The following is a 16,264-nucleotide window of genomic DNA, read 5'->3' as shown; positions in this document are numbered from 1 at the left end:
CTTAGTGACTACCTTTGGCATAGTACACTTTTCTAGACACTGGTGATCTGAGAGTTAACTAAACAAATATCTTCTCACAAATTCCCATGCTGGAGACAGACAATGAGTAAACAAACATATTACTCTAAGGTGATAAATACTATCTGTAGAGAAAGTTGAAGGAAATTTAGGATTCGGAAAGTGCCTGGTAGAGGTAAGCAATGCTTTAAAAGGTATATAAGATTTAAAAAAAAATACAAAAAATCTAAGCATCATCTCATTGGTAGCACTGTAGCAGGCCTGAAGTAATTGAGGGAAGTAGCGTCTGATATCTAGGGAAAATTAACCACAGAAGAGCACAGGGCATGCGGAGCATGCCTTGGGATTTTTAGATGAGCAAGGAGGCCTGTGCTGAGGCAGTGACATGAATGAATGGGGGCCAGTGGAAAAGATGAGCCCAGGGAAGAGATGGGACTGCCGGAAGGGTCATGAGGACCATCCTAAGGATGTTGGGTTTTATTTTGAATGAGCTGGAAAGCCAACAGAGGAATCTGTGCAGGGGAGCAACGTGACCAAGTTTACATTTTAGAAGAATCGCTTTGGTGGCTCTCTGAGGTTAGACTGTACCGTACTTCATTTATACAACAGAGTGCAAGATATCATGATAGAGTCCATGGTAATACCAAGAACAAGAATGCCGCACAGATAGAGAGCACTTATTTATAGACCAGGTAAAGCGGTAAGCATTTTGCATAATGCTTTCACTTAGTTTCCATCAATGAGCAGTATCTTCAGATTAAAAATATAAAAGCTGAAGATTGATGATTCTGAAGTAACCAGAGCACAGTCACACAGGCAGACAGTGTCAGAGTCTGGGTGCTCATCCTGGTAGTCTGACCCCCGGGGATGAGCCTCTTTGGATGCACAGAATATCCTGGACAACTTTTAGAACATGTTCTCCCCCCACCCCACCCCCCCCAGAGATTTGTCTTTACTTATTCTAGAATGGGGCCTGGGTACTACCGTTAATTTTAAGTTGTCTAGGGCATTCTAATGTGTCGTCAGGAGTGAAGGCAACCGTGAATTCAGCGGCTACACCGTAATGCCTAAATGTACGAGCCTGCTAAGTTACCACGGACTTAGTTACACTACAAAAAGTAGCAGTCATGCTAACATTAGTAGAACACTTTGTTTCAGACTTATTATTTAATGAGGTCAAAAGCAAAAATGCTACTGAGCTGTCTTCCTGAGGAAAATCAGCATTAGTCATTTTTTCCATGTAAAAAGGTTACGATTAAGTGACAACTCTGTAGAATTTGAAAAAGAGACTAATTTCAGGGCATCACATGTCTTGCATTCTCACCTCAATCTTGGTCAGCCCCAAGAGCGCGATGGCCACGCGAACACTACTGCTCTCCAGAGTGCCTGTGATCAACCGTCGCTCATACTCTATATCTGACATCTGTTGCTGTGCCGCAAAAGCCAAAGCCTTTTCCTTGGCCTCATTAGTCAGCGGCAACTTCAGGTCCACATCCAAGATTTGATGGAGCTCACATTTCAAATAGAGAACTGGATTTTCCTTACTAAACACTAGGGGAAGTAAAAACATTCATGACTGCCATGATCATTTATGCCCTTGACAATGTTACCCAGAATGGACTTGGAAGGTTTGAATTACAAAACTACAGTTGTGGCCTTTATTAACCAGAGTAACGCGGGTAACTCATTTCTAGTAGCCCCAGTTCAGTAATTCAAGAGTAAGTCTTCAGGAATTAAAGGTATTTTGCTGGTATTCTCTAAGAAGAATGCTCAAAAGAACTCAAAGGGTTCATTCGTAGAAGGAGCAACATGTTATAACGCTAAGTGATCACTGTGCTATCAGGGATTAGAAGGTAAGGGAAGTAGAAATAAATGTAAATACATCTGTCAGGGACTGGTAAGAACTGTCATTTTCTTTTACCAGAAACCTTACACTTCAGAATGTAGGGTACAACTTCAGGGTACAAGTTCAGGAAATATATTACAATATATAGAATTCGACACTATAGCCATTTCCAAATTATTTGGGAAACTGAAAATCTGCTGAGTAAATATTACGAAGGCCAAATTTCAATATTTATCTGAAGAATGAAAAATAAGGATTTAAAAACAATCACCATGGACATTTTCTTAATTGTTAAACTGGTGCTGTATTCCATGGATGCTGACATAATAAAGTTAAAAGGGAGGTTTCCAAAAGCCTTCCAAGTTTTTATTGGAAAAATTTGCCATGAGTACGCTCAGATGGCTATAGGAGGAACAACCCCATCCTTTAACATTTTAAATGAAATAAAACAAACATATATTCTACCTTCCTCTGGAGAAGTGCTGTAGTCAAGCGAAGCTGAAGAATCCTTTGGGAAAAAGGAGGAAGGCAAGGGGATCATACCTTTTCCTTCCACAACGTAAATTAATTCTCCAATCTAAAACACAACCACAGAATAATATTAAATTACAAAAGCTAAGAGAAAAATCTGTACACTATAACAACATCCATGCATTGTGCATTGATAAGCAACTCTAAGCCCTAAATGAGGAGTGAAAGGTAAGGCTGAAATATAACCTTCCCACAGTGTGGGGGAAACTCTGTATGCAACCAGAGCACGGAGGTGGATTAAGATGGCCCCAGGATGGCACTGACAGCAGTTGATCTTTGTAGCTGTAAATATCCTTGGTAGACTGTTAACTTAAGTCACATAAACAATCAAGAAAGAATGAAAGATTTTTTTTCCTTCATTCTGTAATTTATTGTTGTAGAGGAGTGACATCACTTTTGCATGATGCCTGAGTTCCCAAGTGTCTATATTTTAAAGTGCAGATTTTCAAAATGAGAATATGAGGGTCTGCAGATCTTTTAGAATAAGTAATTAGGCAAGAAATACAAAAGACTAAACAGAGAGAGTGAAAATTAAAGTGGGGTCAATGCAAGGGCAGCAACATACGTGGGGAAAGATTAACAGAGGTTGACAGGCCTCGTTTCAATTCTGGTCCTGCCATTTACTAGCTACTAAGCCTTAGGCAAGTTTAGTAAATCTCTGACTTTCAGTTTGGGCCTCTGTAAAATGGGATGATTAAAAAAAAAAAAAGTTCATTTTAGAAATCTAGAGATTAAATGAAAAGGAAGGGGAGAGAGGGAGTCTCAAAAGACCCCAATGGATAAATATTTAGATCTTGATTCTGAAGGGAAGCAGAAAATGTCACTCCAGAATTTGTTGTGTTGGTATACTGATAATTTTGAGTTATAGGCACTTGAAAGACAGCAAATGCAAGGAGAAGCTTTCTTTGAACTTGCCTCATCTGCCCAAAGACAGACCCTCCAAAAGAAACTCAAGTATCATAAATTCCCTCCCTGAGGATTTCATCAACGAAGGATTGACTTTTATGAGAAGAAACTAGAAGATGACACTGTACACTGACAAACTCTGTCACAAAGTATCATGTCTCCCATCTATTCTTCTAAGAGCCCATTCATCTTTCCTAAAAATCATTTATTCTCCTCTAAGTGGCCAACGTCCCTTTCTCCCTTTTCACTATTAAGATGGTATTTGCGCCTGAATTCTAAGCCACTTTGGGAGTTACTCATTTTTTCTTGGGTACCTCTCATGTATATAGGAAGTATACATGTTAATAAATGTGTCTTTTTTCTTGCTAATCTGTCTTTTATTATAGGAGTCTCAGGCAATAATTCAGAAGGGTAGAGGAAAAATTATTTTTCCTCTCCAACAATTCAAACAAAGACACTTAAACGGAAATGACAGAAAAAATGTACAAACAATCATGAGACAATGAGGGAAATATGAACAATGCCTGGTTGTTTGATGCTAAGAAAAAAAATTTACAATATTTTGAGTAATAACAGTCTCATGATTATGTCAAAAAGTCAAAGTCTTTTTGTTGTAGAGATGCTTACTAAATTATTTGTGGATAAAATTACATGATGATTGGGATTTGCTTCATTATAATGATGAAATAAGTTCGGCCATGCACTGTTGAAGCTGGGAGAAGGGTACAGGGGGGATATATTGCAGTTTTATTTCTAGAATTATATTTTATATTTTCCATATTAAATTCTTTAAAAAAATGCTTATATCATAGGAAGTAGAATGATAGTAAAGATGTGGCGAGGACTAAATGAGATAACACATAGCAGGAACCTGACCCTTTGCCTGGCACTTACCAGGCACATAAGAGATCCATCTAAATGGAGAGGGACCATCTTTTGAGAGCAGGGCTTCCCTAACATTCATGACATATAAATCACCTGAAGATACTATGAAAATGCAGGTCTGACTCAAGAAATCTGGAGCAGAGCCAAGACTTGGGAGAATCAATAAAAATGAGCACTGGCAAATTTAGGGCTAAGCCATACACTGGAGAATCTTCTGCCAGAATGACCTTGTGACAGGCATGCAACTAACTACTAGGAAAGCAAAAGGAAACAAACTTAGCTTCTAATCTGGGATTATAACGAGTTTGAACTCTCCCACCATCTTAAAACACTATTAAGTATATGATTGAGAGACTACTCCAGAGGCAGAACACATAAACGATATAAAAGGAAACTGGTTGCATAATAAAAATACAATTCCAAGATATAATAGATATCCTAGATAACACATGAAATAGCAAAAACTGAAACTTAATCTTGAAACAATATAAAAATAAACAATTTCTGATCGTGAGGTCAATGTATTCATAGCTTCACTATCCTTCCCTGATTGAGATCTGTTTACAATAAAATTAACTGTCATCTACTCTCATACAACAATGTTCCATAGAATTTTATTAACTATGACTCACAATTACCTTCAGTTTATACTGAAAAAACGAATATGGAAAACTTCGAATGTTTTAAATTGTTCAGCATTTAATTCCATGCACGCGGGTAATAAACGGTATATGATAGAAAACTTCCATATAGTAATTTTTCCTAAGCAACCTGGTACTCTGCAAACATGAGTCCAAGGTAGCCATCGGAAATGGGTTTTCTGTGTGTGCATGTTTTACTACAAATACAACTAAGTGATCAATACTAATGACATGAATTTTCAACGATAACTGAAGTACAAAGGCTCAACAGAGACCAGAGAAAACAATATATGAAGCTTTACTTTTATTTTACTTTTTTCTCATTTTAATTTTTATCTAAAAAAAGTCATTTTACCCAAAATATAATATTCTGAAGAAATTAGACTCTGAGTATAGAGTTGCCAACGTACAGGTTTTCTTAAATGTGTGCCTGATCTATAGCTGGTCTTCTCAATGAAAATGAGTACCAACTCATGGAAGTTGATACAAAGGGAGCAGACTGCAATTTGCCAGAATATTTCCCTTAAATATATACTATAAAAAGCCTCCTAACCATGGACAGCCAACTAAAATATCAGTAACTAAAACTCCATTCAATTCCATTTAATTCCACATCTTACACAGATGATATATTATCATTTCCCAATTATGTTGTCTAAGTTGTTTTTTTTATTAAAAAGAAACTTAATAAAGTTGAAAAAAAATGCCTATGTCAGAAAATTGTTCAGGAAAATCAACTGTGGTATCATCTAATCATTTCCCTCTACTTTTCTTGCAATAAAATCAGACCGGGAAAGGAACACAGATGTAGTGAAGAACTCCCTTAAAGCAGAGAAGTCCCTTACATGACAAGTCCGGAGGCCATGACGAGAGAAATGAAATTATCTGACACATAACAGACACTTGCCAATATGAGCTATTCTAATAGTCTATTAAATTTCCTTTATGCCCTAATTTCATATTTTACAGTCAGGATGCTTACTTGGATTTTTATTGTATTTTCCAGAAAGATGCCAAAGCCCATAGCCCATTGTCCATTGCAAGGAACCCTCACAAAAGATATTTTGTTCTTCCTGTGTATCTAGTTAAATGTAGTCCTCAAATAACACAGTTGCACACAAATTTATAAGACCAGCTGTTAATGACCCAGAAATGAGGAACACAAACAATGAATCGGCAGAAAAGTTTTAATCCCAGCTCTGCTACTAATGAGCTGGGTAACCTTGGACATATCATGGATGCCCTCCAGACAAAAACAACCATTTAATCTTTAAAAAAAAAAAAAAAGCATTTTAGACAGAAAATCCCCATGTTGTTTCATAGGTCTTAAAATTCTACTTACTCTCTAATCTTGGGCGTAGATTTTGCTATGTTTTGTAATTTATTTGTTTGAACTGCCTGAACAATATTATTTTATTTTGATGGCTAAATAGGCATGTGAGAGCTAAGCTAAAATTCTAAAATGTTAAATTCCATACACTAGAGAGAGATCATTAATCACTGCAGGTGGCTATTTGGCATTGCCATAATTATAATGTGAAAATGACCAGTAAGAATAATCGCTGTTCCTTTAAAATATAATCTTTCATAGAATGAGTGTTCTAGGGGACTCAGTAAGGGTGAAAAGAAAATGTATAAAGAGATTTGTATGCTTGCACTAAAAAGTCCAACTTTCTTAACAGTCTCTTTTTTAAAGACTTATTTATTTATTTTAGGTAGAGAGAGCGAGCTGGGGGAGGGGCAGAGAGAGAGAGAATCCTAAAGCAGACACCCGTTGAGCAGGAAGCCGGATGTTAGGGCTTGATCCCAGGACCTTAGATCATGACCTGAGCTGAAATTAAGAGTCGGATGCTTACCTGACTGAGCCAGCCAGGTGCCCCTAACACAATCCTAATTGCATGCCTGAGAAATTATTCCACAGACATTTTGAAAAAGCAACATATATTTAAATGCCATAAAATATTAATCCCTTAATAAAAATAAACAGCATATTTTAGGAAAACATCACATCAGATAACAGAAAGCCTGGTCTGGAATCTAGAAGTTAGTGTGGCAATGATACTGACAATCTCTCTTTGTCTTTATCACTGTATTTCTCAGAATAGTTTCTATTCATTTTTTTTGCCATCGATGTGCTCTGAACGTAAACGAAAATTTGCCACAGTGTGAACATCATGCAAACTGTCATTAAGATGGGTCTTTATATCAACATTCATCTCTGCGGTTCTCTTTTGGCCCCTTGCTCCTTCACCCAAAGCCACCATCATCTCCTCCTCTTTCACCATTGCTTCTCACATCCTTCTCTGTCTTTACTGCTGGTATGCAAAAAGCAGAAGGCAGTAGAGAAGGGAGGTGTGTGGAGTAGTGGAATAGATTGCAAGTCTCTGGGCCAGTCTCTTGCTCTCCAGTCTCTTTCTCCAACTCTTAATCTATTCTCTGCTTTCGCTCCAGAGACACTTTCTATAACGAAGATGAAATCAGGTCATGCCTATCCTCAATATCTTCCTGCTTTCAATAACAATAATTATCCTAATATAATAGAGCTATTCAACTACAAATTTCACTGCCCTCCTCATTATCAGCCTGCCTTATCCATCCAATCAATTTTCTGTCACTTCCAACTAACTTCTCTCAGAATTGGCAATTCAAGCGTCAGTGAAATTTCATGCTCAGCTGCTTGCCTCATGTTCTCAGAATCTTCTCCTTGAGCACACTTCTCCCCTGCCCAAACTCTGCTTTACTGGCAAATTTCCACTCACCCTCTTAACCAAACTCCCTTATGAGTCAATTATCCCTGCCTCTGCTATCATACAGAAATGTATTCTTCCCTCAATTCTAGACTCGGTCACAATCTGGCTGACTGTGTTACAGGATTAGTGGACATGTTTCAGGATACCGTGTACACAAGGAAAGATTATATCTTGGGAGGGGCATCTTGTGGAGGGCACGATTGTCCCAGCACAATCTGGCATCCACTGAAGGCAGGAATGCATTCTGGTAATTGTTACGAATGCACCATACATTCAGTAAGCTTTCTTCATCCACTTCTAGGGAGCACCAACTTCAAACCAGTACAACTTTCTGTGTGAACCAGACCAGCCTTATGCAAGTGGCCCTTCTCCACGGGATGTGAATCTCCTTACTAGAGGCTTCATGCCCTTCCTCTGTGTTCACGCACTATGTGCCTACAGAACTGGCTTTATACTGTTGGTGAATCAAACTGTGCTGGGAGAAGTAAATACAATAATAAATGAAATTATTGAGAATACGGCTTGAGTGTGTTAAATTTTAAAACTTGCAAGAGTCATTCTCTGTATTCTACACTTTCCTTCAAGAATGAGAGAGTTCCAGGCTTGCAACTAGCAGATACATCAGTTGTGGACATCAAATGCACAGCTTAGTGATTATAGTCAACAATACTATGTTATAAACCTTGAAGCTGCTAAAGGACTAGATCTTAATTATTCTCAACACAACAAACAAGTGATAATTGTGTGATGTGACAAAGGTGTTAGCTAACACTACTGGATTAATCACATTGCAATACATAAATGTATCAAACCGACATGGTATGTAAAAATGTATACAATGTTATCTGTCAGTCATATCTCAATTTAAAAAAGGGTTCATAAAATTGACATGGATTTGGGAAAATAGGAATTACTGTTCCCTTGTATTCTATAGGACATTTGAAAGGGTATCCCCTGGAGCTAAAATACTGGTATCCCAGAGGAATGTGGAAACTTTACAGACTGTTAGGATCATTGATAAGAAACCCAGAGGAGACCCACCCCAAGAATAAATAACTACCATTGCACACAAAATTCTCGTTAACAGATTTTCCTCTCATATTTTCTCTTGAAAAAGGCTGCAGTGCTTGTGGCAGGATGACAGTGTGGGTGAAGGGCGAGAAAGCCCTGCAGCATAGAGGGGCTCAAACTACGTGCACCACTGTGAACATCTACCACATTGATCTAGAGTTTAAAGTTCGGTTAACCTGCTCCCATATTGTCAGCAGGCATCTTAAGGTTAATAAATGTTTCAAAGTGTTTATGGGGCAGATGGGGTTTCATCTTCTCTCTCTTTCCCTGGGAACAACTCAGGGGTATGGGAAGTAGTGTACTTACCAAAACAACAGCAACAACAAAATATGCAATGTAACAAATGGAATGAAAAATCAGAAGGTCAATGAAATGTAGCTTGCCATTAAAAATCATGGAAAATAAAAGAAACCACCCTCAAACGATACTCAGTCCCTACAGTTATAAAAATAACTTTCATAGAGAAATAGAAGAGGGAGGGGGAAAAGATGGCGGAGGAGTAGGGGACCCCTTTTTCAGCCGGTCCCCTGAGTCGAGCTGGATATCTACCAGACCAGCCTGAACATCCACAGAATCAGCCTGAGACACAGGAAAATACATCTGGATCTCTACAAATGAACATCTCCAGCGCTGAGTATTGGGGTACGAAGCAGGGAGCTGTGAATCCGCGCACAGATATCGGAAGATAAACGGAAGGGGGAGGGAGCCACCGCTTTCCGGCGCCGAAAAGCGGTAGCCACCTGCACGGGGGTGCGGGCGGACTCACGGACGGGCACCCACGAGAGAGCAGACTGAGACCGTGAGCCTGGGAACACGTGCGAACAGACTGAAAACCGGAGCTCCAGAGCGCACAAACTAAACTGAAATCGGGAGCTCGGGAGCGCACGGGAACTAGGGGCAGCTGGCGGTGTTAGAAGCACAAAGGACAAAGATGTGCAGGCCCTGGAAGTGAGGACTGGGACACTGGCTGTGGGGCGCACATCCCAGGACGCTACAGGGTTTGGCAGCACTGATGGAAACAGACTTAAAGAGGCCAGGAGAGCTCAGTGGAGAGTGGACTGCGAACTCTCTGTTCTGAGACAGAGGCTAGGATTCGGCCACTGCTGCTCTGACTCTCAGAAGAGGCACAGCAAACCGCCAGAGAAAGCCGCCAGAGAACAAAAGCCCGGAAATACCGATTCATGTTGTGACCATCCTCATCCCCCCTCGCAGGGGATGGGGCAACTCTACCCAAACAGGGTTGCCTGAGTATTGGTGCGGCAGGCCCCTCCCCCAGAAGGCAGGCTGAAAAATCAAGAAGCCCACATCCCTAAAGTCCCTATAAAACAACGGCACACTGCCTGGGACCTGGTAAATAATTTGGGCTCTGGGCTTCCCCGCAACCTCTCCTCATCAGAATGACGAGGAGGAGAAATCCCCCCCAGCAAAGAAAAGATAATGAGTCTGTGCCTTTGACACAGAACTGATGGATATGGATATAACCAAATTGTCAGAAATGGAGTTCAGAGTAACAATGGTCAAGATGATGTGTAGGCTTGAAAAAAATATTAACGAATATAGTAACGAGAATATAGAAAATCTAAGGGTGGACATGAGAGTGAATCTGGCAGAAATTAAAAATGCTATGAATCAAACGCAGTCTAAACCAGACGCTCTGAAGGCCAGGGTAAATGAGGCAGAAGAACGAATTAGTGAACTGGAAGATGGGATGGTAGAAGAGAAAGTAAAAATGGAAACGTGGCTCAAAAAAATCCAATCTCAAGAATGTAGATTACGGGAGATTACTGACTCAATGAAACGTTAGAATGTCAGAATCATCCGCATCCCCGAGGGGATGGAGAAAGAGAGAGGTCAAGAAGAGATATTTGAACAAATTGTAGCTGAGAACTTCCCTAATCTGGCAAAGGAAACAAGCATTCGTGTCCAAGAGGTAGAAAGGACCCTTCCCACAATCAATGAGAACAGACCTACACCATGTCACGTCATAGTGCATTTCGCAAATATTAGATCCAAGGATACAGTCTTGAAGTGGCCAGGGGGAAGAAAATCCTTAGGTACAGAGGGAAGACTATCTGAATAATGTCAGACCTGTCTACAGAGACCTGGCAGGCTAGAAAGGGTTGGCAAAGTATTTTCAAAGCTCTAACTGAGAAGAACATTCAGCCAAGGATCCTTTATCCAGCAAGGCTGTCATTCAGAATTGATGGAGATATAAGGACCTTCCAGGATTGGCAGAAACTGAAGGAATTTGTAACCACCAAACCAGCCCTATATGAGATATTAAGGGAGGTTCTATGAAAGTAAAAAGGCCCCAAGAGTGATACAGAACAGATATTTACAATCTATAGAAACAAAGACTTCACAGGAAACATAACATCATTAAAATCATATCTCTCAATAATCAGTCTCAATGTAAATGGCCTAAATGCTCCCATAAAGCGCCACAGGGTTGCAGATTGGATAAAAAGACATGACCCATCCATTTGCTGTCTACAAGAGACTCATTTTGAACCTAAAGATACATTCGGACTGAAAGTAAAGGGATGGAATACCATCTTTCATGCTAATGGGCCTCAAAAGAAAGCTGGGGTAGCAATTCTCATTTCAGACAGATTGGATTTTAAACTAAAGAATATAGTTAGACATACAGAAGGGCACTATATTATTCTTAAAGGATGTATCCAACAAGTGGATATGACAATTATAAATATATATGCCCCCACCAGGGGAGCATCAAGATACACAAGCCAACTCTTAACCAGAATAAAGAGGCATATAGATAAAAATACACTAATAGTAGGGGACCTCAACACTCTGCTCTCAGCAACAGACAGATCACCTAAGCAGAAAATCAACAAAGAAACAAGAGCTTTGAATGATATAGTGGACCAGATGGACCTCATAGATATATACAGAAGACTACACCCCAGAACAACAGAATACTCATTCTTTTCCAATGCACATGGAACTTTCTCCCAGAATAGACCATATACTGGGTCACAAAATAGGTCTCAACCGATACCAAAAGACTGAGATTATTCCCTGCATATTCTCAGACCACAATGCTTTGAAACTGAAACTCAATAACAAGGAAAATTTTGGAAGAAACTCAAACACTTGGAGACTAAGAACCATCCTGCTCAAGAATGATTGGGTAACCCAGGAAATTAAAAATCAATTTAAACAATTTAAAAGGATTATCCATCATGACCAAGTGGGATTCATCCCTGCGATGCAAGGGTGGTTCAACATTCGCAAATCTATCAGTGTGATAGATTATATCAACAAGAAAAAAGTCAAGAATCATATGATCCTCTCAATAGATGCAGAAAAATCACTTGACAAAATAGAGCATTCTTTCCTGATTAAAACCCTTCAGAGTGTAGGGATAGAAGGTACCTTCCTCAATCTCATAAAAACCATCTATGAAAAGCTTACAGCAAATATCATTCTCAATGGGGAAAAGCTGGAAGCCTTTCCCTTAAGATCAGGAACATGACAAGGATGCCCACTCTCGCCACTATTATTCAACATAGTACTAGAAGTCCTTGCAACAGCAATCAGACAACAAAAAGGGATAAAAGGTATCCAAATTGGCAAAGAAGAAGTCAAACTGTCTCTCTTCGCAGATGACATGATACTCTATATGGAAAACCCAAAAGAATCCACGCCCAAACTATTAGAAGTTATAGAGCAATTCAGTAATGTGGCGGGATACAAAATCAATGCTCAGAAATCAGTTGTAGTTCTATACACGAACAATGAGACTGAAGAGAGAGAAATTAGGGAATCCATCCCATTTAAAATAGCACCAAAAATCATACATTATCTCAGAACTAACTTAACCAGATAGGTAAAGGATGTATATTCTAGCAACTACAAATCACTCTTGAAAGACATTGAAGAAGACACAAAAAGATGGAAAAATATTCCATGCTCATGGATCAGAAGAATTAACATAGTTTAAATGTCCATGCTACCCAGAGCAATCTACACTTTCAATGCCATCCCGATCAAAATACCAATGGCATTTTTCAAAGAACTGGAACAAACAGCCCTTAAGTTTGTGTAGAACCAGAAAAGGCCCCGAATCGCCAAGGAATTGTTGAAAAGGAAAAACAAAGCTGGGGGCATCACAATGCCGGATTTCAAGCTGTACTACAAAGCTGTGATCAAAAAGACAGCATGGTACTGGCACAAAAACAGACACACAGACCAATGGAACAGAATAGAAAACCCAGAAATGGTCCCTCGGCTCTTTGGGCAACTAATCTTTGATAAAGCAGGAAAAAACATCCGGTGGAAAAAAGACAGTCTCTTCAATAAATGGTGCTGGGAAAATTGGACAGCTACATGCAAAAGAATGAAACTTGACCACTCTCTCACACCATACACAAAGATAAACTCTAAATGGATGAAAGACCTCGATGTGAGACAGGAATCCATCAAAATTCTAGAGGAGAACATAGGCTGCAACCTCTTTGGCATCGGCCACAGCAACCTTTTTCATGACACATCTCCAAAGGCAAGAGAAACAAAAGAGAAAATGAACTTGTGGGACTTCATCAAGATAAAAATCTTCTGCACATCCAAGAAACAGTCAAAAAAAACTAAAAGGCAGCCCACGGAATGGGAGAAGATATTTGCAAATGATACTAGTATCCAAGATCTAGAACGAACTTCCCAAACTCAATACACGAGAAACAAATAATCAAATCAAAAAATGGGCAGAAGATATGAACAGACACTTTCCAATGAAGACATACAAATGGCTAACAGACACATGAAAAAATGTTCAAAATCATTAGCCATCAGGGAAATTCAAATCAAAACCACATTGAGATACCACCTTTTTGTCAATGGCAAAAATTGACAAGGCAAGAAACAACAATTGTTGGAGAGGATGTGGAGAAAGGGGATCCCTCTTACACTGTTCGTGGGAATGCAAGTTGGTACAGCCACTCTGGAAAACAGTGTGGAGGTCCCTTAAAAAGTGAAAAAATTGAGCTACCCTATGATCCAGCCATTGCACTACGGGGTATTTACCCCAAAGATACAGACGTAGTGAAGAGAAGGGCCATATGCAACCCACTGTTCATAGCAGCATTGTCCACAATAGCTAAATCGTGGAAGGAGCCGAGATGCCCTTCAACAGATGACTGGATTAAGAAGACTTGGTCCATATATACGATGGAATATTACTCAGCCATCAGAAAGAACAATTACCCAACATTTGCAGCAACATGGACAGGACTGGAGGAGATTATGCTAAGTGAAATAAGTCAGCAGAGAAAGACAATTATCATATGGTTTCACTCATTTATGGAAGATAAGAAATAGCAGGAAGATCAGTATGAGAATGAAGGGAAAAATGAAGGGGGGGTAAACAGAAGGGGAAATGAACCCTGAGAGACTATGGACTCTGGGAAACACACTGAGGGCTACAGAGGGGAGGGGGGTGGGGGACTGGGTATTAAGGAGGACACATATTGCATGGTGATGGGTATTAAGGAGGACACATATTGCATGGTGCACTGGGTGTTATACGGAAATAATGAATCATGCAACGTTACATCAAAAACTAAGGATATACTGTATGGTGACTAACATAACATAATAAAAAATTATTATTAAAAAAAATAACTTTCATAAAACCGAAACTGCTTTGCCTAAATGTAAAATTATGTAAGGATTTTAGCATAGCATAATTTAATTTTCTAACCTTCACGTTCAATAAAATTAAACAAGGATTATTAAAGTCTATATGTGAACTATGACTGGAAAATGGCTGCACTTTGATTATGGAATATCCAAAAATATACATAATAGAGACTGCCAGCAAAATCTCTTTATCAGCAGAGACAGATAGACACAAAAGGCTGAGGCAGAACGAAATGAGGCACAGGGAAAAAAGTCAAATGAGTGGTCCCACTTATCATGCATACGTAAGGGAGATGGACAGACTGAGACACAATATATTTAACAACCGGTAAGATGTAGCCGTAGACTAAATTGTTGAAGACCACAAATCAATCAGAAGGCTTGCCTCCTCTTCTACTTGGGAGTGGGCACCCTTGTTCTGCCAAATATTTATTTGACTTAGCAAGGCTGAAACCCTCCTTGGTGTATAGGGCCCCAGTGTGGGACTGGGCCAATTCCTGTACGTTGCTCAGGGTGCTGACTCCCATCCTGGCTTCCTCAAGTCAACAATACCTGGACTTTGGTTTCTATTTGTTCTGACTAAGTTCTATACACAGAAAAGGACAACGAAGGACTTCAAGACAAAGAAGTCTAGTCTGGTTCCATTAAAATGCTCACGGGTTGGTAAAAGAGGGCTGGTTAGGCCACAGCAAATGGTTGCAACTGGATGGAACCCAGTCTTAATGCAGGCCCCACGTCAAAGATCCCTGCTTGATGCCCTTTCCTCTCTTGCACGGATGATCCCAGAAGCGATGAGTGGTTTTCGATTTGGGAGCCCAGGATTACACAGAGCAGATGATTATACAGGCTCAGTAAAGCTAGAGCCCTTGGGGTTGTGTCAATACCTCGCTTTGTATGTTGCAGTTTGTGTGGGAGTCTGTCAAGCCGTCCTCCCAGGGACTGCGGGGTCATGTTTCTGCTCCAGGTTCCCCCATTCAATCTGCCCCATCTGCACATGAGCAGAAAGGCTTTTGGACTTCTGGCATTTGACAGCATGAATTTTTAGGGATTTTGTAGGTTTTCCCCTAAGCTAAGACTTTCTATGAACATTGATGGAAGTTTTGTGAACTGTTCGTATTCTCAAACAGCTATTACGTAAGTCATCTCATTTTTTTTTTTATTTGAAAGTTCAAATGGAACAGCCAAAATGAAACAAATGGTCTTTCCTTGATAGCAGTGTTAGTAGAAATGTTTCTGTTTTACACATGGAAAGCTATCAAACTGAGGCCTAATTACTTTACAGTTTTCAACAGGTGGTTCTTAATGGCAAAGTAGTTATCACACATTTAATAAGAACAGGAGCTAACTAGGTGGACTTGGATGTTTGATTATCTATTTAAGCGTGTAATTGCATTTTTCAATATAATTAGCAATAAATTGAATGTGTAAATTAATAGATGTGCTTGGCCATATAAGTAATTGCAATTCAATGCAATACTTTAGATTAAGGGCATTATTTCTCAGTTGATAGCAATATAATTTCATGATTATTATTTTTCTTAATAACAAATATATGTAATCAAAAGACATGTTTTAATAAGCTGATATTCCAAGTTAAGTATAATTATATTTTGATTAATTTAGACAAAATTTACGGAAGTAAATATTAATATTCCAATAGTTGAATTCAAATAATAAAATCAGCCTCCTTACTCTGCTATTGAGAATTAACCCTAGCATTTTCTAGGGCTATATTATAAATTAATATAAAAAAGGAACTGTGAAGTATTTGATTAAACTACTAGTCACACTATAGTTACTGTTTTTCACAAATTATCATATAGAGGAATTCAGTTAAATCCTGGGCTCTTTTAGGGAAAATAAAAAACAAGATTTAGCATTACTATAAAACAGCATTTTTTCTCTCCTAAATGGCAATTTTTAAGTAAACTATTCTTTACATATTTAATGGGCTA

The 16,264-nt window shown here is 39.1% G+C and overlaps 1 protein-coding gene across 1 annotated transcript in view; it reads right to left on the bottom strand.

The window, feature by feature from the left end:
* The window catches only part of CFAP47 (cilia and flagella associated protein 47), a 478,944-nt gene that overhangs the window by 206,088 nt on the left and 256,592 nt on the right, over positions 1-16,264 (bottom strand). Inside the window, exons 42-43 of the mRNA XM_048213784.2 lie at positions 2,330-2,441; positions 1,343-1,569 (exon numbers count right to left, since the gene is read on the bottom strand). Coding sequence (XP_048069741.1) covers positions 1,343-1,569; positions 2,330-2,441 — 339 coding nt within the window. The remainder of the gene's footprint in view (positions 1-1,342; positions 1,570-2,329; positions 2,442-16,264) is intronic.

This window comes from Ursus arctos, chromosome X (assembly GCF_023065955.2).
Source record: "Ursus arctos isolate Adak ecotype North America chromosome X, UrsArc2.0, whole genome shotgun sequence".
Classification (NCBI taxonomy): domain Eukaryota; kingdom Metazoa; phylum Chordata; class Mammalia; order Carnivora; family Ursidae; genus Ursus; species Ursus arctos.
Note: the sequence above shows the minus strand (reverse complement) of the source record. Positions and strands in the feature narration are given on the sequence as shown.